Source organism: Hemitrygon akajei, chromosome 1 (genome assembly GCF_048418815.1).
Source record: "Hemitrygon akajei chromosome 1, sHemAka1.3, whole genome shotgun sequence".
NCBI lineage: Eukaryota > Metazoa > Chordata > Chondrichthyes > Myliobatiformes > Dasyatidae > Hemitrygon > Hemitrygon akajei.
In genome coordinates, this window is record NC_133124.1 from 140802409 (window position 1) to 140823707 (window position 21299).

A 21299-nucleotide genomic window follows, 5' to 3' on the forward strand; every position below is an offset into this window, starting at 1 on the left:
TGGAAAGTATCAAGTTGGATAAGTCGCTAGGACCAGACAGGATGTACCCCAAGTTACTGTGAGAAGTGAGGGAGGAGATTGCCGAGCCTCTGGCAATGACCTTTGCATCATCAATGAGGACGGGAGAGGTTCCAGAGGATTGGAGGGTTGCGGATGTTGTTCCCTTATTCAAGAAAGGTAGTAGGGATAGCTCAGGAAATTATAGACCAGTGAGTCTTACTTTAGTGGTTGGTAAGTTGATGGAGAAGATCCTGAGAGGCAGCATTTATGAAAATTTGGAGAGGCATAATATGATTAGGAATAGTCAGCATGGCTTTGTCAAAGGTAGGTTGTGCCTTACAAGCCTGATTGAATTTTTTGAGGATGTTACTAAACGCATTGTTGAAGGTAGAGCCGTAGATTTAGTGTATATGGATTTTAGCAAGGCATTTGATAAGGTACCCCATGAAAGGCTTATTGAGAAAGTAAGGAGGCATGGGATCCAAGGGGACATTGCTTTGTGGATCCAGAACTGGCTTGCCCACAGAAGGCAAAGAGTGGTTGTAGACGGGTCATATTCTGCATGGAGGTTGGTCACCAGTGGTATACCCCAGGGATCTGTTCTGGGACCCCTACTCTTTGTGACTTTTATAACTGACCTGGATGAGGAAGTGGAAGGTTGAGTTAGTAAATTTGCTGATGACACAAAGGTTGGAGGTCTTGTGGATAGTGTGGAGGGCTGTCAGAGGTTACAACAGGACATTGTTAGGATGCAAAACTGGGCTGAGAGTGGCAGATGGAGTTCAACCCAGATAAGTGTGAGGTGGTTCATTTTGGTAGGTCAAATATGATGGCAGAATATAGCATTAATGGTAAGACTTTTGGCAGTGTGGAGGATCAGAGGGATTATGGGGTCCGAGTCCATAGGACACTCAAAGCTGCTATGCAGGTTGATTCTGTGGTTAAGAAGGCAGACCTGGCCTTCATCAATCATGGGACTAAGTTTAAGAGCTGAGAGGTAATGTTGCAGCTATATAGGACCCTGGTCAGACCCCACTTGGAGTACTGTGCTCAATTCTGAACGCCTCACTTTAGGAAGGACGTGGAAACCATAGAAAGGGTGCAGAGGAGATTTACAAGGATGTTACCTGGATTGGGGAGCATGCCTTATGAGAATAGGTTGAGTGAACTTGGCCTTTTCTCTTTGGAGCGACGGAGGATGAGAGGTGACCTGATAAAGGTGTACAAGATAATGAGAGGCATTGATCGTGTGTGTAGTCAGAGGCTTTTTCGCAGGGTTGAAATGGCTAGCATGAGAGGGCATAGTTTTAAGGTGCTTGGAGGTAGGTACAGAGGAGATGTCGGGTAAGTGTTTTACACAGAGAGTGGTGAGTGCATAGAATGGGCTGCCGGCAGCAGTGGTGGAGGTGGAAACGATAAGGTCTTTTAAGAGACTCTTGAATGTGTACATGGAGATTAGAAAAATAGAGAGCCTAGGTAGTTCTAAGGTAAGGTCATGTTCAGCACAGCTTTATGGGCCGAAGGGCCTGTATTGTGCTGTAGGTTTTCTATATTTCTGTGACCCTGTAGGTTTCCTCCCACATTCTAAAGACGTGCAGGTTATTAGGTTAATTGGTCACATGATGTAATTGGGTGGTGTGGGCTCATTGTTACTGTGCTGCATCTTGAAATAAAACAAGTAACTCGGAACTAATATTTATAATAATTACTCTCCATAAAATGTAGAAAAATGCAATTCAGTGAAAACTGTGAAAGAATTACCAATTCAGCAATTGGTCATTACTATCCACCAGGTTCAAGAACAGTTACCACCCCTACCACCACAGTTATCAGGCTCTTGAATAGAAGGGGATAACTACACTCACTTGCCCATCATTGAAATGTTCCTACAACCAATTATCTCACTTTAAGGACTCTTTATCTTATTATCTATTGTTCTCATTATTTCTTGCTATTTGTATTTGCACAGTTTGTTGTCTTCTGCACTCTGGTTGATCTTTCATTGATCCTGTTATAGTTACAATTCCATAGATTTGCTGAGTATATCCCACAAGAAAATGAATATGGGTTGTATATGGTGACATATATGTACTTCGATAATAACATTTACTTTGAACTTTAAACTTTTGAACTTTGAAACAATTGACATTCAAATGTGCGAAAATCATCAAGTCTTATAAGAGAATACTTCACATCCTTAGGTTCTTTATAGAATCATCATTTAGGAAAAGAGTACTTCACATCCCCATGTTCTCTATAGAATCTGATCCTAAAATCTAACCTATTTCTTTGTTCTCCAGGTACAAATGCAGGATGTGTTGGAGGACCATATGTTGCAACAGAGTAAGAAGAAGCAAAGTGCATTGCAGGTGAGGATTTGTGGGATCCAGCTGCAGAGGACTACTGGAAAATAAGTGGAGAAATACAGCCAGCTTTTCTTGGATTGTTTACAGAAGTAATGTTAGTATGAATTTTTAGTCAATTATTGCAAAGGAAGTATTTTAGTTTGTCAATGCAGTTTGCTTCTACCGTGCAACCAAGAATTCTTCACAAATTGTACAGAAACACTATCAGAACTCCTTTTGCTATTAAGTAACAGAATTACAATGTATAAGATTATGTACATCATGACATCGTATACAGTATTACAAAACAACATAGGAGCTTGAAAAGAAGGTCTTCTGGTCTCTCACAACTTACTGAAAAACATTTTTGGTCAGCCAGATGTTAACCAAATATCTTACTGAATGTGTTGCCTACAATACCAACTGCTGTAGGTAATGTCAGATAATGTCCAAGTTTCTGCCCACTCAGGATGAATTCAGTCTGTGATTGTTTACTGTACACAACATATTTGAATTACCTCGGCAACCAAAAGTGAGGCCTCAGGAAAACAGTCACTATCCACTGGCAATATGACTAGTGATTTTGCATCTGGAACACAGTTAACTGGCTGCATCTGGAGAGGAGTTTGTCAGAGTTTGAATCATGTAGAAATATGATTGAGTAGTGGAGAGTGTCTACACAGTGTGATTTCTTGTCAGGAAGCTTTCAGCAGCATTAAGTGTGGCAGCGCTTGTAAAAGCTGGATATAAGAATGGACTGATGAGGTAAAAATATCTATTATAAAGGAAAAACACACACAAAATGCTGGTGGAACGCAGCAGGCCAGGCAGCATCTATAGGGAGAAATGCTGTCGACGTTTCGGGCCGAGACCCTTCGTCAGGACTAACCGAAAGGAAAGATAGTAAGAGATTTGAAAGTAGTGGGGTGAGGGGGAAATGCGAAATGATAGAAGACCGGCGGGGGTGGGATGAAGCTAAGAGCTGGAAAGGTGATTGGCAAAAGTGATACAGAGCTGGAGAAGGGAAAGGATCATGGGACGGGAGGCCTCGGGAGAAAGAAAGTGGGGGGGGGGGAACACCAGAGGGAGATGGAGAACAGGCAAACAACTAAATATGTCAGGGATGGGGTAAGAAGGGGAGGAGGGGCATTAACGGAAGTTAGAGAAGTCGATGTTCATGCCATCAGGTTGAAGGCTACCCAGCCGGTATATAAGGTGTTGTTCCTCCAACCTGAGTTTGGATTCATTTTGACAGTAGAGGAGGCCATGGATAAAATTCTCCATGGATAAAATGATTAAAATTCCACGTCCCATTCCCATTCTGATATGTCTATCCACGGCCTCCTCTACTGTCAAAATGAATCCAAACTCAGGTTGGAGGAACAACACCTTATATACCGGCTGGGTAGCCTCCAACCTGATGGCATGAACATTGACTTTGCAGGTTGCCCCCAGCCACATGGTCGGGTGCTTTGGCTGTGAACACAAACGGTGCATTTCACTATGTGTTTCGAAGTATTCGTGATAAATAGTCAAGTCAAGTCAGGTCACTTTTTATTATCATTTCGACCATAACTGCTTGTACAGTACACAGTAAAAATGAGACAATGTTTTTCAGGACCATGGTGCTACATGAAACAACACAAAATACACTGAACTACATAAAACAACTCAAAAAGCTACACTAGACTACAGACCTACCCGGGACTGCATAAAGTGCACAAAACAGTGCAGGCATTACAATAAATAATAAGCAAGACAATAGGCACAGGAGAGGGCAGTAAGTTGGTGTCAGTCCAGACTCTGGGTATTGAGGAGTCTGATGGCTTGGGGGAAGAAACTTGCATAGTCTGGTCGTGACATGAATCTTATTTTTCCAGGTAACAGCATAACCAGTGAAGTACTGCAGCATTAAAGCTCTTCATAACAATGGGTCAGTCATTTTGAAGATAAAGTTAAATGTAACATCTCCAAATTTGCAGATGAGATAAAACTAAGGGTAATCTAAGAATGAGGAGGATGCAAAGAAAGTGTAATAAGATAGTTTACATGAGTGACATGACAGATGTAAATGAGTATGGATATATACTTGCTCATAAACAAGAGGACAGATTACTGTCTGAATGATGACAGATTAAGAAAGGGAAATGTTTAGGATTGATTGCTGGAGTGAAGGTGTGATGAGATCCATCTGGATTTTGTATGTAGTTTTGGTCTTCATATCTGAGGAAGTATTAAATCACAAAGACGAGAAAATCTGCAGATGCCAGAAATCCAAAGCAACACAAAATGCTGGAGGAGCTCAGCAGTTCAGACAGCATCTATGGAAAAGAGTGAACAGTTGATGTTTCGGGCCAAGACCCTTCATCAGGACTGAGAGAGAAGTGGGGCGGGGGGAGATGCCTGAATTAAATGGTGGGGGAAGGGAAGGAGGCTGGCAGGAAAGTGGTGAAGCCAGTTGGGCGGGAAAAGTCAAGGGCTGGAGAAGAAAGTATCTGATAGGACAAACTAGGAGATAGGACACTAAGAGAAAGGGAAAGAGGATCGAACCCAATGGGATGTAATAAGCAGGTGAGAAGAAGTGAAAGGTCAGAGTGGGGAATGGTGGGTGCGGGAGAAATTTTGCTCACCAGAAGAAGAAATCAATATTCAAACCATCAGGTTGGAGAGTACCTAGACAGAATATAAGGTATTGCTTCTCCATCCTGAGAGTGGCCTCATCTTGGCAGAACTAGTCATATAACCATATAACAATTACATCACGGAAAAAGGCCATCTCGGCCCTTCTAGTCCGTGCCGAACGCTTACTCTCACCAAGTCCCACCTACCTGCACTCAGCCCATAACCCTCCATTCCTTTCCTGTCCATATACCTATCCAATTTTACTTTAAATGACAATATCGAACCTGCCTCTACCACTTCTACTGGAAATTCGTTCCACACAGCTACCACTCTCTGAGTAAAGAAGTTCCCCCTTGTGTTACCCCTAAACTTTTGCCTCCTAACTCTCAACTCATGTCCTCCTGTTTGAATCTCCCCTACTCTCAATGGAAAAAGCCTATCCATGTCAACTCTATCTATCCCCCTCATAATTTTAAATACCTCTATCAAGTCCCCCCTCAACCTTCTACGCTCCAAAGAATAAAGACCTAACTTGTTCAACCATTCTCTGTAACTCAGGTGCTGAATCCCAGGTAACATGCTAGTAAATCTTCTCTGTATTCTCCCTATTTTGTTGACATCTTTCCTATAATTTGGTGACCAGAACTGTACACAATACTCTAAATTTGTCCTTGTATAATTCCTAGTACAATTTTAACATTACATCCCAAGTCCTATACTCAATGCTCTGATTTATAAAGGCCAGCATACCAAAAGCTTTCTTCACCACCCTATCCACATGAGATTCCACCTTCAGGGAACTATGCACCATTATTCCTAGATCACTCTGTTCTACTGCATTCTTCAGTGCCCTACCATTTACCATGTATATCCTATTTTGATTAGTCCTACCAAAATGTAGCACCTCACACTTATCAGCATTAAACTCCATCTGCCATCTTTCAGCCCACTCTTCTAACTGGCCTAAATCTCTCTGCAAGCTTTGAAAACCTACTTCATTATCCACAACGCCAACTATCTTCGTATCATCTGCATACTTACTAATCCAATTTACCACCCCCTCATCCAGTTCATTAATGTATATGACAAACAACATTGGACCCAGTACAGATCCCTGGGGCACACCACTAGTCACTGCCCTCTGTCACCTCTGGCATGTCCCATCCAGCCACTGTTGAATCCATTTTACTACTTCAATATTAATACCTAACGATTGAACCTTCCTAACTAACCTTCCATGCGGAACCTTGTCAAAGGCCTTACTGAAGTCCATATAGACAACATCCACTGCTTTACCCTCATCAACTTTCCTAGTAACCTCTTCAAAAATTTCAGTAAGATTTGTCAAATATGACCATCCACGCACAAATCCATGTTGACTGTTCCTAACCAGACCCTGTCTATCCAGATAATTATATATACCATCTCTAAGAATACTTTCCATTAATTTACCCACCACTAACGTCAAACTTACAGGCCTATAATTGCTAGGTTTATGCTTAGAACCTTTTTTAAAAAATGGAACAACATGAGCAATACGCCAATCCTTCGGCACCATCCCCATTTCTAATGACATTTGAAATATTTCTGTCAGAGCCCTTGCTATTTCTACACTAATTTCCCTCAAGGTCCTAGGGAATATACTGTCAGGAACCAGAGATTTATCCACTTTTATATTCCTTAAAAGCGCCAGTGCTTCCTCCTCTTTAATCGTCATAGTTTCCATAACTTCCTTACTTGTTTCCCTTGCCTTTCACAATTCAATCAATTCAATATCCTTCTCCTTAATGAATACCAAAGAAAAGAAATTGTTCAAAATCTCCCCCATCTCTTTTGGCTCCACACATAGCTGTCCACTCTGATTCTCTAAGGGACCAATTTTATCCCTCACTATCCTTTTGCTATTAATATAACTGTAGAAACCCTTCCGATTTATTTTCACCTTACTTGCCAAAGCAACCTTGTAACTACTTTTAGCTTTTCTAATTTCTTTCTTAAGATTCTTTATATTCTTCTTTATATTCTTCTTTATATATTCTTCTTTATATTCTTCAAGCACCTCATTTACTCCATGCTGCCTATATTTATTGTAGATATCTCTCTCTTTCTGAACCAAGTTTCCAATATCCCTTGAAAACCATGGCTCTCTCAAACTTTTAACCTTTCCTTTCAAACTAACAGGAACAGGTAAGATTCTGTACCCTCAAAATTTCACCTTCAAATGACCTCCATTTCTCTATTACATTCTTCCCATAAAACAAATTGTCCCAATCCACTCCTTCTAAATCCTTTCGCATCTCCTCAAAGTTAGCCTTTCTCCAATCAAAAGTCTCAACCCTGGGTCCAGTCCTATCCTTCTCCATAATTATATTGAAACTAATGGCATTGTGATCACTGGACCCAAAGTGGTCCCCAAGTCCTCACCCAAAACAATTTTTTCTTCAGCTCCTCCCACTTTCTCCAAACCCAAGGGGTAGCCATGGGCACTTGCATGAGCCCAACCTGTACCTGCCTTTTTTACGGCTATGTAGAACAGTCTATATCCAAAACTGTGCCCAGTTATACTCCCTAACTCTTCCTGCGCTACATTGACGACCGTATTGACACTACTTCATGCACCCATGTTGAGTTTGCCTCTATTTCCAACCTGCCCTTAAATTTACTTGGACCATCTTTGATGCCTCCCTCCCTTTTCTTGATCTCTCTGGGGATAAACTACAATCGACATTTTTAATAGACCTACTGATTCCCATAGTTAACTTGAATATACCTCTTCCCACCCTATCTCCTGTAAAAATGCTATTCCCTTTTCTCAGTTTCTTTGCCTCTGCCACATCTGTTCCCAGGACACAGATTTCCAGTCCAAGACATCAGAGATGTCCTGCTTCTTTAAAGAACAGGGTTTCCCACCCTCTACTATTGATGCTGCCCTCACCCGTATCTCATCCATTTCCCATTCATCTGAGCTCACCCTATCTTCCTGTCATAATAGTGATCTGTTTTCCTTACCACCACCCCTTGGGTCTCCACATTCAACACATTATCCTCCACAACTTCTGCCATCTCCAAAGGGACCCTACCACCGAACATATCTTTACCTCCCCCCCCCCCCCGGCTTTCTGCAGGGATTTCTCCCTCTGGCATTCCCTTGTCCATTCGTCCCTCCACACTAATCCCCTCCAGGCACATATCCCTGCAAGCCATCTAGTGCCACACCTATCGATACATCTCGTCCTTCACCTCTATTTAGGGCCCCAAACAGTCTTTCCAGTTGAGGCAACAATTCACCTGAAAATCTGCTGGGGGCATCTATTGTGTCTAGTGCTCCCAATGCAGTGTCCTCTACAATGGTGAGATCCGTCATAAATTGGGTGACCGCTTATTCATGCACCTCCACTCCATGCACCAAAAGTTGAACCTCTCAGTGGCCAAACATTTTTATTCTGATTCCATTTCCCACTCCCATTCTGATATGTCAATCCATGGCCTCCTCTTGTGCCAAAATGAGGCCACGCTCAGGGTGGAGGAGCAACACATACCTGTCTGCATACCTTCCAACCAGAGTATCAATTTCTCCTTCTGGTGAACAAAACTTCACCTTTCTTGCTCTATTCCCCACTCTGAACTTTTACTTCTTATCTGCCTATTACATCCCCCTGGGTCCCTTCCTCCTTCCCCTTCTCCTGTGGTCCACTCTCCCGTCCTATCAGATCCTTTCTTCTCCAGCCCCTGAACTTCCCTACCCACCTGGCTTCACCTATCACCTTCCAGCCAGCCTCTCCCCCCCCCCCCCCCCCCGCAGGTGTCTCCCTCTTCCCTCTCATTCCTGAAGAAGGGTCTCAGCCTGAAACATTGACTGATTGACTGTTTACTCTTTTCCATAGATGCTGCCTGCCCTGTTGAGTTCCTCCCGCATTTTGTGTGTGTTTCTGAGGAAGTATGTTCTTGTCACAAGAGGAGTTCAAGGAGTTTACTATACTGATTCTTGAAGCAGCAGAATAGTTGTATAGGCAATGATAAGGCCAATTAGCCCTATACCTACTGGATTTTAGAAGAATGAGATGAGATCTCATAGACACCCATATAACTCTAACAGTTCTTGACCAACTATATACAGGAAATATGTTCCCAATAGCCAGAGACACTAGGACCAGGGGGTTACAACTTTGGGATGTAGAATCTAGTATTTACAGTCATGAATTATAGAGAAACTGTCAGGATGCTGGAGCAGGGATCCAATCGCAGACCCAGTACTGTGCACACAATGATATTAATTGAGTAACAAATCCCGAGGTGCAAACAAAGTCGGTGTCAAAGTTCAAGCAGAGATCAAAACATTCAGAGAGATCCAAAAACCAGAATTGGGAAACAGGCAGAATCAATATTCAGACAGACAGAGTACAGACACAAATGCTGGAAAGTCTCAGGAAAATTCACTGGCACAATCTGGCAACAAACAGGTGAAAACACAGGACTGAAATACACTGAGCAATAAACAGAGAGGTAGATGATAGGTGGAGCACAATGAGACACAGGTGGCAGCAAAACAGGTAATAATGAGAAACAGGTAAGAGACAGAGTACTCAGTAATACAGGGGCCGGAGTAGAGCAGGAGCGGGGACAGGAGCACATGGCAATACTAAACCAGGGGGAAACACACAAAAAGACAGAGTTCAGCAGGAGGTACTGACAGAAACAATGCACAAATACAGGTCTTTCAACCATGCTGACCGTCAACTCTCCAATTATGTAATCCTATTGTATTCTCTTCACCGTCTCAATAACTCCTCCTGGATTTTACCACTTACCTATACTCCAGGAGCAATTTAAATTGACAAATGAACCTACCACTGTGCACATCCTTGAGTTATAGCAGGAATCTGGAGCACCATAGGGTCACAGGGAGAATATGCCAACTTCACATGGACAGCACCCCGGCAACAATTAAAATTAAGCCAGGGCAACAAACACATGATGCTGGAGGAACTCAGCAGGTCAGGCACCATCTAAGGAAATGAATAAACAGTTGACGTTTCAGGCCGAGACTCTTCTTTCGGACTGAACAGGAAGTGGGAAGACGCCAGAATAACGTCTATGGTGCTGTGAGCACCATAGACTTTAGAACACTTAGAACACTTTAGAACTCTATCCAACACTTTAGAACCGAGATGAGATATTTCTTTGCTGAAAGGGTGACGGACCTGTGAAGTTCTTTACAACAAAATGGAATGGAGGCTAAGTCATTTAAGTATATTCAATAAAAGGAGAATATTTCTTCATGCTAAAGGATTGAAGAGAACTGGGACAGATGAAGGGTCTCTACCCAAAACATTGACTGTCCACTTCCCTCTACAGATGCTGCCAAACCCAATGATTTACTCCAGTAATTTGTGTTCCAGCACCCTCAGTTTCTTATGTTTCTTGCGTAATATTGGTGTATATCAATAGATGGTGCAAGTGGCAAACCCAAGTCAGCAGTTCCAGACTTGCCGAAGTAACCAGCAGATAAACAGCATGACTGAGATGTACACTAAATGTGTTTATATCAATCATTATGTCCACTTTTCGGGACAACAAATTTCACAACTCCATCCCAGTACACCAAGCCCATCTTTCTTTACTGTGAAACATTAGAGTTAACATTGGTTTAAAAAAAATCATTTGTAGTTTGAAGGAGTTTATGGGTATGAATTGCCATTAGCTTGTTTCCCTCCCTAAAACCCATTGGGTAGCTAAGGATTGGCAATGGCAAAGCAACTGCAGAAACTTATAAACACAGGCAATTCAAAATTTTAGTACAATGTTCTATGTTCATTTCTCTTCCAATGTGTTTGAAAATTAACTGATGTAAGTGACGCTGATAAGTTATATTCCCAACAGCTCATGAATAACAAATGGATTTCCACATCGAAAGAAATCGTAACGTTCCGTAAAGCTTTGCTAAATCCAGTAACAGTCCTCCAATTTCAACAGTTTGTGTCATTCAAAGGAGAATTAATGGAGAATAATGTTCTTTTCTGGCTTGAGGTTCAAAAATATAAGGTAAATAGATAAAATCAGTACAGTGATACAAAATCTAAACCAGTACTTTTTTTTGTAAATTATTTGTTTAACTTTATGTATGATTCCAGTTCATTGGGACACATCAGTTAATTGGTGCAACCACATATTTGGGACAACTCTTAAAGCATAAAATCTAATTGAGAACATGGCCAGGATTCCACTTGTTTATTTGGGACATTATGCTGTTTAATTAGAAAAGGAGACTGTTGCCAAACAGTTCCTATGTAGTGTCAGTCACAAGGAGTTGTGCAGCCATTAGACACCATGCCATGTTTATGGTGAACAATTTTTAAATAGTGCCAGTTGTGTGTGTTTGAGTTTAAAAAAAAAAGCTGTGATTTTTGTCACTGATTGTTGGCGAGAACTAAGCAGTAAGACAATTCAGAACTGTTTTGCTCACTACAGTTTCAAGCAATCAGGCTTGGGGATGCCAGAATGGATGTGAGTGAAAATGAATTTGCTACTTTAACAAGTTAGGAACTATGAAGAATTTGAGGGTATCGACAATCATCTTGAACGTTAAAATGAAAATGAAGATTTGGAGGATGCAATCATCCATGGCATTGTATGAAGGCAGTCAATTATCTACACTGGTGTCAGCACTAATTTTGTTCATTTACACTCAGAAGAACACGGCAGGTACACAGGATGAATTCCTCATTGATAACTATTGGGAACCAATCCACAGTTTTATAGTATTTTGGTAATATTGGTAGTTTTCTACTTTGCTCTGTATTTCATTTAAATATATAAATTGTTACTTGGTTAAATGGTAGTTTATCATTTTTATACCTTTTTAGCAATTTTCATGAATCTTTCACTAATTGGGCCAAAATGTTTTGATTCCAATGTATCCCAATTAATTGGAATCCACTGTATAGCAGAATTGCATGTATGCTTAAATACATAAGCATTGTGTGCATGTGTGTGAGAAAACTATTTTCTGTAGCTTCAGTGACACAGAGAAAGTGACGATTTTTCATGTTTCTTTTTCCTTCAGGACATGTGCCATTCTAAAGCAAGTGATGAAAGCATTCAGAATAAGATCAAGTCCATCATTAATTGTTTCATCAATTCCAAAGTCATACCACCTTTGCAGATTGATATTCCACAAGAGTGTGCAGATAAGATTGTAAATGACATGGAAAATCAGGGAATATATATCTTCAGAGAAGCACAGGTATATGAAAAGAAATGTAAAATACTTAATAAGATTTCCAAGTAGCAACATTCCAGTGAGAAGCCTCATGAAAATGGTTGGAATGGGTTTAGAAATTGTTGGGGGTTGAGGAGGAGTATACAGCAACAGAAACAAAGAAATAGGGTGAATGAGATCGTATTGTAAAGTATTAGATGGCAATACATTGAAAGGGACTAAGAAAATGAGCTTAGTCTACATATGTGTAAACACAGTTGTGCTAAAAGTTATTGTTGACATGTAAGTTGCAAACCAACCTCATTGGACTGGGATGTAACAGTGATACTGAAACATGACTCAAGCTAGACACTCAATGTGCCAGGCCACAAAGGGACACAGCAAAAGGAAGTGAGATGCTAGTACTGATATGGAATATATTACCGAGCTGGAAGGGAAGTAGGTCATTGAGAGGTCAAAGACAGATCTATGTGAGGCTTTCATCGGGCAGGGTCCACTATTTATGTTGTGTCCTAGCTGTCTAGATACACAAGCCTGAGCAGTACAATGTGGAGAGCAAGCTGTTGCCCAAGCAGCAAGCTTCCCCTCTGCATCTGGCGAATACAAAGGAATGGCAGAGCCGATACAGTTTGGCACCACAGCAGTTGCCCATCAGCTTTGAACTCAAAGTAGGACTACCTTAGGGACTCCAGCTCTGGATTTTTCCCTCAGGGTTTACTCCTGAAGCCTTCCCCATGAATAGGTATAGCCGCAAGACAGCAGAGGTTTGGGTTTAGAGTTTTCCTTCTCCTGGACGAGCTGCCAAGTGACTGGTTTTAAGGTACCAATCATCTGTCTTTGCCCCTTCTCCTGACAGTAGAAATTATTCTGCCGGGCTTGGTCGATAAGTCACGCATGAAGGCCAGAAGCTTGGCTTTGTTGTCAGAGTCTATTTGAGGTGCATGCCATTGGGAACATTTAATAGGTAGTGGGAGCTTGTTCCCCCCCCCCCCCCCCCCCCATCAACCGCAGCTATAATAGGGTAAATAGCAAAGATGGTGAGGACTTTCTGAAATGTGTTCAGGAGAATTTCTTCGATCAGTATGTTCTCAGGCCAACAAAGAGGGTACATGTTCATCAGAACATCTGCCATTTTAAAGCCAGTGATCAAACCATTCAGAAGAAGATCGCAGTTGCCATTCATTCTTTCTTCAGTTCCAAATTACCACTATCTTTGCCATTTTGATATTTCCTCAGAAAATAAGGGGAATCGCATTGAAGGCCTGGATAGAGTAGATGTGGAGAGGTTGTTTCTTATGGTAGGGGAGTTTAAAATTAGATGACACAGCCTCAGAATAGAGGGATGTCCATTTAGAATGCAGATGAGGAGGAATTTCTTTAGCCAGAGAGGGGTGAATCTGTGGAATTTGCTGTGGATGCCATGTTTAAGACAGAGGTTAATAGTTTCTTGATTAATCAAGGCATGAAGTCAGGAGCTCGGGGCTGAGAGGGAGATGGATCAGCCATGATGAAATGGCAGAGAAGACTTAATGGGCCAAATGGCCTAATTCTGCTCCTATATGTTATAATTTTATGAAGTGGAATTCACTACCTGAAAGGAAGCAAAATCAATCAAGTCAATCAAAGGTATATTGGGTAAGAACTTGAGAAAGATATGCTGAGCTATAGAGAAAGAACCCATTTGATCCAGTAGACTTGGAGGTTCTTCTGTACCATATTAACATTCTGAGTTACTTTGCAAGAACTGTGGATATTACTCATAAAGGTTATTGCTTAATTAATGATGGGAATCACCCACCGTACCTGTAGCAGTCTATGGAGCAGATCCCATTTGAGAGGACACTGAAGTCAACTCAAATATACAGAAGAGTAGAAAAAAATAACTGAGGAACTGTCTAGAAAAAAGATAGACCTAGGATAGATAGAAGGCAACTGTTCATGTTAAGAGAAAGTTAAAGGACAGCAGATATAAATATGCAACGTTGGAGCAAAAGGCAGGAAAAAGAATGACAGAGAAAGAGCAGGGAAATGATTCCAACCAGTTCGGTCCAGTAGACTTGGAGGTTCTTCTGTGCCATATTAACATTCTGAGTTACTTAGCAAGAACTGTAGATATTATTCATAAAAGCTTTTCTAAGCAGAGAAGAGATCTGAATGAGGAAGTTTCTTATAGTGGGGAGTCTAGGACCATAGGGTACAGCATCAGAATAGAAGGGTGCCTCTTTAGAACAGGGATGAAGAGGAATTTCGGTTATCAAAGATTATTAGTGATGAGAAGTCATTCTAGTTATTATATTTGTTGTATATATTTTCTACAAACTCTCTTCATGAGCACCCTGAGGGCAGATGAGAACAATTATGAAACAAACGTTGGATATTAAAAGCAGCATTTCTCAACAGGAAATATTTCAAGATCAAGTTGTAGTGAGAATGCTGATTACAGCATTCAAGATGTTTTATTAATATTCAATTTAATTTCTTTTTTAAATTAGGAGCAAAAGACTTAAAATGCATTAAAATTCTGAAAAAAAATTAAGTAATGAATGTATAATGAGTAAATTGTAATGCAAACCATTCCAAATTATTTCAAAATACATGTAAGCACTTCTTCAAAATATCATAATGAGCAAAAAGAATGGAACAAGTCATCTTATCACAGGTCTTCTTGTCAGTGTGTTCATATTAACAAGCTCTCACTTAAAGTTTCACATAGCTCTTCCCATTTTCACAAGCCTTTGGGAAAACCCATTCTGCATCGCCTCTAATGTGGCGAAGCATCCTCTTGCTGGTTCAATGCAGAAGTGTAGGCCAACAATCCCTTCCCAAATTCTGGGTCTTATGCTAAACTCCATGATATTATGCATTTATCCTGCCTACAGTTGTCATGAGATACACCAGCACTCTGATAATCTAGCATGCTTGGGACTTCGTTAATGCCAGACTGGTATATCTACCAGACTATTAGACATTACTTTAACACCTTCACACTTTTTTTAATTAGTTTTTTTATGCATTTTCTACATAACACTTTTATTCACTTTTTTTAGATGTTACACAGTATGATAAACGCAAGAAAGTCTTCAGATGCTGGAAACCCAAAGTACCACACGCAAAACGCTGGAGGAACTTAGCAGGTTGCTGTTCCTCTGCAAAGTCTCTTCGAAAGATTCCTGCCCTGAAGAAGTTTAAATCTTCTTTTGTGGGAGCTAGTAAAACCCTCTCTCACTTCTCCCCCACTATGATATCTTTCCTACGCACCTGGCTTCACCTATCACCTTCTAGCTAGCCTCCTACCCCTTCCCCCACAGTTTTATTCTGTCATCTTTCCCCTTTCTTTTCAGGCCTGTTTATTAGTTTCCATAGATGCTGCCTGACCTGCCGAGTTTCTCCAGCATTTTGTGTGTGTTTTTTTACATAGTGATAAATTTTCAATGAACCAGGCAAGTTTACAGTGAACATAGGAATAGGAAGTCCATAAAATAAAAGGAGGTTCATAAACAAGGGCTTGACTGAGTGGATAGGGAATGCAAACCCAAAGCCCTGGTGTGTTCAAAGGTGAAAGGATCCAGAGCCCTATGTGCTTGAGAGAATGTAGAAACTGAGTCACTTGGGAGCGGACTATTAGAAACAGAGCCCCAATACAAGCAAGTTGAATGGTCAGTTCGGATAGGCAGCAATATCTCTTCTACAATTGCTATCATAACAGATGTATGACAAGCCTCTGTTCTTAGCCCCCTGCTCTACTCTCTTGATACCTATGACTGTGAGGCCAAATACAGCTCCAGTGCCTTTGTTAAGTTTGCAGGCGACAGTGCTGCTGTTGGCCAAATCCAAGGTGGTGATGAATCAGCACGTAGGAGGGAGATTGAAAATCTGGCTGAACAGGGCCACAACAACACCAAAACCAAAGAGCTGATTATTGACTACAGGAGGAGGAAACTGGAGGTTCAGTGCTCATCAGGGAATCAGAGGTGGAGAGGGTCAGTAACTTTAAATTTCTCAGTGTTATCCCATTTTAAGGATCTGCCCCGGGTCCAGAATTAGAAATGAGGCATAGCAGTGCCTGGACTTTCTTAGAAGTTTGCAAAGTTTTGGTATGTCATCTAAAACTTCCACAAACTTCTAAAGATGCATGGTGGAGAGTATACTGATAGGTTGCATCATGGCCAGGTATGCCCTTGAACAGAGAAGTCTACAAGAAGTAATGGATAGAACCCAGTCCATCATAGATAAAGCCCTTGCCACTACTGAGCACTTCTACAAGGAGCACTGTCAAAGGAAAACAGCATCCATCACCAAGAACCCCCACCACCCAGGACATTTTTTCAGCTCACTGCTGCCATCAGGAAGGAGCTACAGGATCCTTAGGTCCCACACCACCAGGTTCAGGAACAATTATTACCCTTCAACCAACAAGGTAGTGAACCAGAGGGAATAGCTTCACTTACCCTAACACTGAACTGATTTCACAACCTATGGATTCACTTTCAAGGACTCTACAACTCATGTTCTCACTATTATTTATTTATTACTAGTGTTTTGTTTTTTTGTTTGTATTTGCACAACTTGTTGCCTTTTACACATTAGATGATGGCTCATCTTTGTGTGTAGTTTTTCATTGATTCTGTTGTGTTTCTTTGTATCTACTGTGAATGCCCACAAGAAAACAAATCTCAAGCTTATATATGGTGATATATATGTATTTTGATAATAAATTTGAACTCTGAACTTATATAATCATTTGCTTTTCTCCAGAATTTAAAAGAAGCATATGAAAGTATTGAAATGTGTATTATTTTCCCCCAGAAATTGACTGTAAGTCCCTTGACTGGAGAATCCATACCAGGAATTAAAGTCATTTAGGAATAAAATGATGAGTCATTTTTCCTATTAAGCCTTTCTAGTGATCTGTGGGTATTTAATAGATGTACCTGTACAAAATAAGTTAATTTTGACTGTAGTGCAGTGGTTGTAAGATGTCATATTGAATGGGCTCAGTGGCTTAATTATGAAGTTCCCTCTGATACTTCCATTGGCTGATTGCAAGTAATAGCTGAACGTATCTTTAAAGGTTGATTTGCTAATCTGGAATTTTGAAATATTTGTGCTTCAGTAATCTGAAGGCAGCACAGTGTCAGAGCGTTTAGTGTAATCCTATTGCAGCAGCAGTGATTACTGATCGGAGTTCAATTTCTGCCACCATCTGTCAGGAGTTTGACTGTTCTCCCCGTGACTATGTGGGTTTCCACCGGGTGCTCTGGTTTCCTCCCACATTCCGAAGACGTACAGGTTAGGGTTAGTGAGTTGTGAGCACGGTATGTTGCTGCCGGAAGGGTGACAACTCTTGCAGGCTGCCCAGCATAATCCTCACTGATTTGATTTTACACAAATTTCACTATATGTTTCAATGTAAATGTGATAAATAAAAGTAATCTAGTTTGTCTTTTAATCCAGAAATATCTAATTTACAAAAGCATTGATATTTCCTCTACAGATGGCAGTTTTTGATGTACTCTTCAAACTCTGGCCAGACTTTACAAACTTGCGACAGAGTGTTGCTGATGAAGGCAGCCTACAAAACTTAGAAACAAACAAGTGAAGGAAAAGAAATTGGAATGAGCTCACCTGAGGTAAGACATCTGATTTGTGCAATTTAAGATCTTAACAAATCAGCGCAGAATTTGACACCTAGCCCACTGAGTCTTTACTGAAAATTCTGAAGAGCAATCTTAAATATTTCAGTTCTGCTTCTTTCCTCATAATGCACACCAGTGATATCAATAGTATAGTGTTGGTTTCCACCATTGCAGCTCAGTTTTCAACCACATTGTTCTGAAAAACATGATTATCAACTAGCTTTTGCTAACTCTATTTTCCCTTGGTAATTCATTAACTGAAGTACTACTCAAGTTCCAGTTGCAATATTTACCAGCCTGTGTCACAACCTGTGAAGGCTGACATAAGCTGCTCACACTTAGTCGAGTCATCCTTCCAACTTCCATCAAGATTACTGCACTGAATTGTTTCTTTTAATGGGTTTTACAGAATCAGCTACAAATGCTAATCTTTATAATTGCTGTACACTCAAGCAGACAAGATGTTATTTGCCTTTCCTGCAGCCAAAGAATCAGGCAGATTAGCGATGGGTACCCTTGCAGACTTGCACAAAATATGGATACTCAGAAAGTGCACTTGTGTGGCCTTTCAAGTGCCCCTTCGAGATACTGAACTATTTGTTAATCATATGTATCCTGATTCCTCACGAGCATTTTGTGGCCAACCAACACAGGATGTTCCTCATCGTGTAACCACAGTCAATGTCTTAAAATTTGTGGTTATCTGTTCTTTAAAATCTTTTGATTTAGCTATCAGGCCTTTTCTTGAGGATAGGCAATAAGGGGTGAGCCATCAGGGAAGGCAGGGGGAGCTATAGCCCAATCCCCTGGATGAGGACAATCACAAAGGCCAGATGCACTTTTATTACATCTGATGGTTCCATTTAATAGGACAGTAAAGATTATCATTATGTTTCTTAATATAGTGATAAGAGACTCTGTTTTGGGATTGGATTCATAAAAGTGCAGCTCCACAGCAGTATACAATTTTTCCTAAAACTAGTTCTCTTTAAACGATACGTGACAAGGATAAAAGACACATAATGATTCCATTAATGGACAGTTCTTTCAATCAACCCCACATCATCTGCCACAAGGGGGACTTCCCAGTGGCCAAATATTTTTATTCCCATTCCGACGTGTTGATCTATGGCCTCCTCTTGTGCCAAGATGAGGCCACCCTCAGGATGAAGGAGCTACACTTTATATTCCATCTGAGTAGCCTCCCACCTGATGGCATGAATATCTCCTTCTGGTGACCAAATTCTCCACCCTCACTCCTCTATTCCCCACTCTGACCTTTTACTTCCTCTTACCTAATACCTCCCCTGGATCCACTCCTCCTTCCCTTTCTCCTATTGTCCACTCTCCTATCAGAATTTTTCTTCTCCTTGACCTATCCCTACCACCTGGCTTTACCAATCACCTTCCAGCTCGCCTCCTTCCCCTCGCCCCATCTTTTTATTCAGGCATCTTCCTCCTTCCTCCTCAGTCCTGAAAAAGGGGCTTGGCCTGAATCGTCAACTGTTTACTCTTTCCATAAATGATGCCTGTTGAAGTTCCTGTGTTGCTTTGGATTTCCAGTACCTGTGGTCTTTTTCATGTTTTGTCTCAAAAATAATATAAAAACGGTGCAAATCTGGCAATAGACGATACCCAGTGAACAAGGATTGCTTTCTCATGCAATATTTCAGAGCCTGTTATACATGTGGACTACTGACATTACATTTACATGGATTTTGCTAATGAGTACTTAACACAAAGTTTGCCTGAGTTAAATTCCATCTGCCATTCTAGTCCACTTACCCAGTTGATCGATATCCTTTTATAATCTTCACAGTTCAAAATAAATTTTGATGGCATCTGCATACAGTGCTCCTTCAGTTGACATTTTCTGGATAGATCATGAAACCATATATTTCACGTCTTTTATGTCTGCTATGTTTTTCGTCTTGAATGTGATTCTGGAACTGTTGGAGCCTATGATTTGCAGTTTGGAGATCATTTGGATGTTTCAGCACTCTGCAATCTATATTTTGTGTTTTCATCCCAATCTTTCTTGATTTTTTTGTGTGAGGGAGGGGGATTTGGGAGTTGATGTGTCTGTTCCATTTTTGTGGAGGGAGGAGGGAACTGGGCTTGATGACCATGCTGCCGTTCTTTTCTTTCTTGTTTTCATGGCTATCTGGACAAGAAGAATTTCTGAAGTGTGCACGCTTTGATAATATATGAACCTTTAAACCTTTTTGAAATGTATTATCAAAGTACATGTGTGTTACCATATACTACCATGAGATTCATTTTCTTGCAGGCATTTCCACAGAAAGAAGTACAATAGAATTTACAAAAAAGAACAGGCAAAGATTGACAGAAAAACAATGTGCTAAAGAAGATGAATGGTACAAATAAAAAAAGTGATATTGAGAACATGAATTGTGAAGAGTCCTTGACAGTGAACCTGGGTGTCAGACAACATCATTAATATTTAGAATATTACTCAGATATTACTGAAATACTGCATTAAATACACAACAGGACAGCTGATAAAGAGCTTGGTTAAAGATCAAACACAGTGCCAATGCAGTAGAGCTGCTGCCTCTCAGTTCCTGCATGCCAGGTTCAATCCTAACCTGTTTCTGTCTGTGTCAAGTCTGCATATTCTCCCAGTGACCACTGTGGTTTTCCACTGGCTGCTCCAGCATCCTCCCGCATTGCAGTGACATACAGGTTGATATAGATTGTCTCTGTTGCATTGGTGAAAAGTAGAATTTGGGGGAATTAGATAGGAATGTAGGGAGAATAGAATGGAATTAGTGTAAATGTGCAATTGACTAATATATCTCTATCTGACTCCCGGGATCACGAGGCTGCGTGCTTAGTCCCCTGCTCTACTTGCTTTATATTTATGACTCTGAGGCTAAGCACAGCTCCAATGCCATATTCAAGTTTGCTGACGACACCACTGCTGTTGGGCAAATGTGGTTGACTGGTGCCCTCAACCTCTCACTCTCAATGTCTGCAAAACCATAGAGCTGATTATTAACTACAGGAGGAGGAACCTGGAGGTCCACGAGCTATTCCTCTTCAGGGATCCGAGGTGGAGAGGGTCTGTAACTTTAAATTCCTTGGTTTTATTATTTCAGAGGATCTATCCTAGGACCAGCACATAAGTCCCACTACAAAAGAAGGCATTGGCAGTGCCTCTACTTTCTTAGCAGTTGGCACTATTTTGGCATGTCATCTAAAACTCTGGCAAACTTCTATAGGAGTACAATGGAGAGCACCCTGGTATGGAAACACCAATGCCCTTGAACAGGAATGCCGGCAAAAAGTAGTGGATACAACTCAGTCTGTCACAGGTAAAGCCCACCTCTCTATTGACCACATATACATGTTACGGGAAAGCAGCATCCATCATCAATGATCCATCATGCAGGCCATGCTCTCTTCTCACTGGGAAGGAGACACAGGAGCTTTAGGATCCATATCCAAAATGCA

The 21299-nt window shown here is 41.0% G+C and overlaps 1 protein-coding gene across 1 annotated transcript in view; it reads left to right on the forward strand.

Annotated features, from left to right (window-relative positions):
• Positions 1-20258, forward strand: part of LOC140722147 (regulator of G-protein signaling 22-like) — a 180465-nt gene extending 160207 nt beyond the window's left edge. Inside the window, exons 17-21 of the mRNA XM_073037212.1 lie at positions 2301-2369; positions 10848-11009; positions 12031-12210; positions 17681-17816; positions 20113-20258. Of these exons, the coding sequence (XP_072893313.1) occupies positions 2301-2369; positions 10848-11009; positions 12031-12210; positions 17681-17785 (516 nt within the window). The 3' untranslated portion in view covers positions 17786-17816; positions 20113-20258. The remainder of the gene's footprint in view (positions 1-2300; positions 2370-10847; positions 11010-12030; positions 12211-17680; positions 17817-20112) is intronic.
• Positions 20259-21299: the final 1041 nt, after the last annotated feature.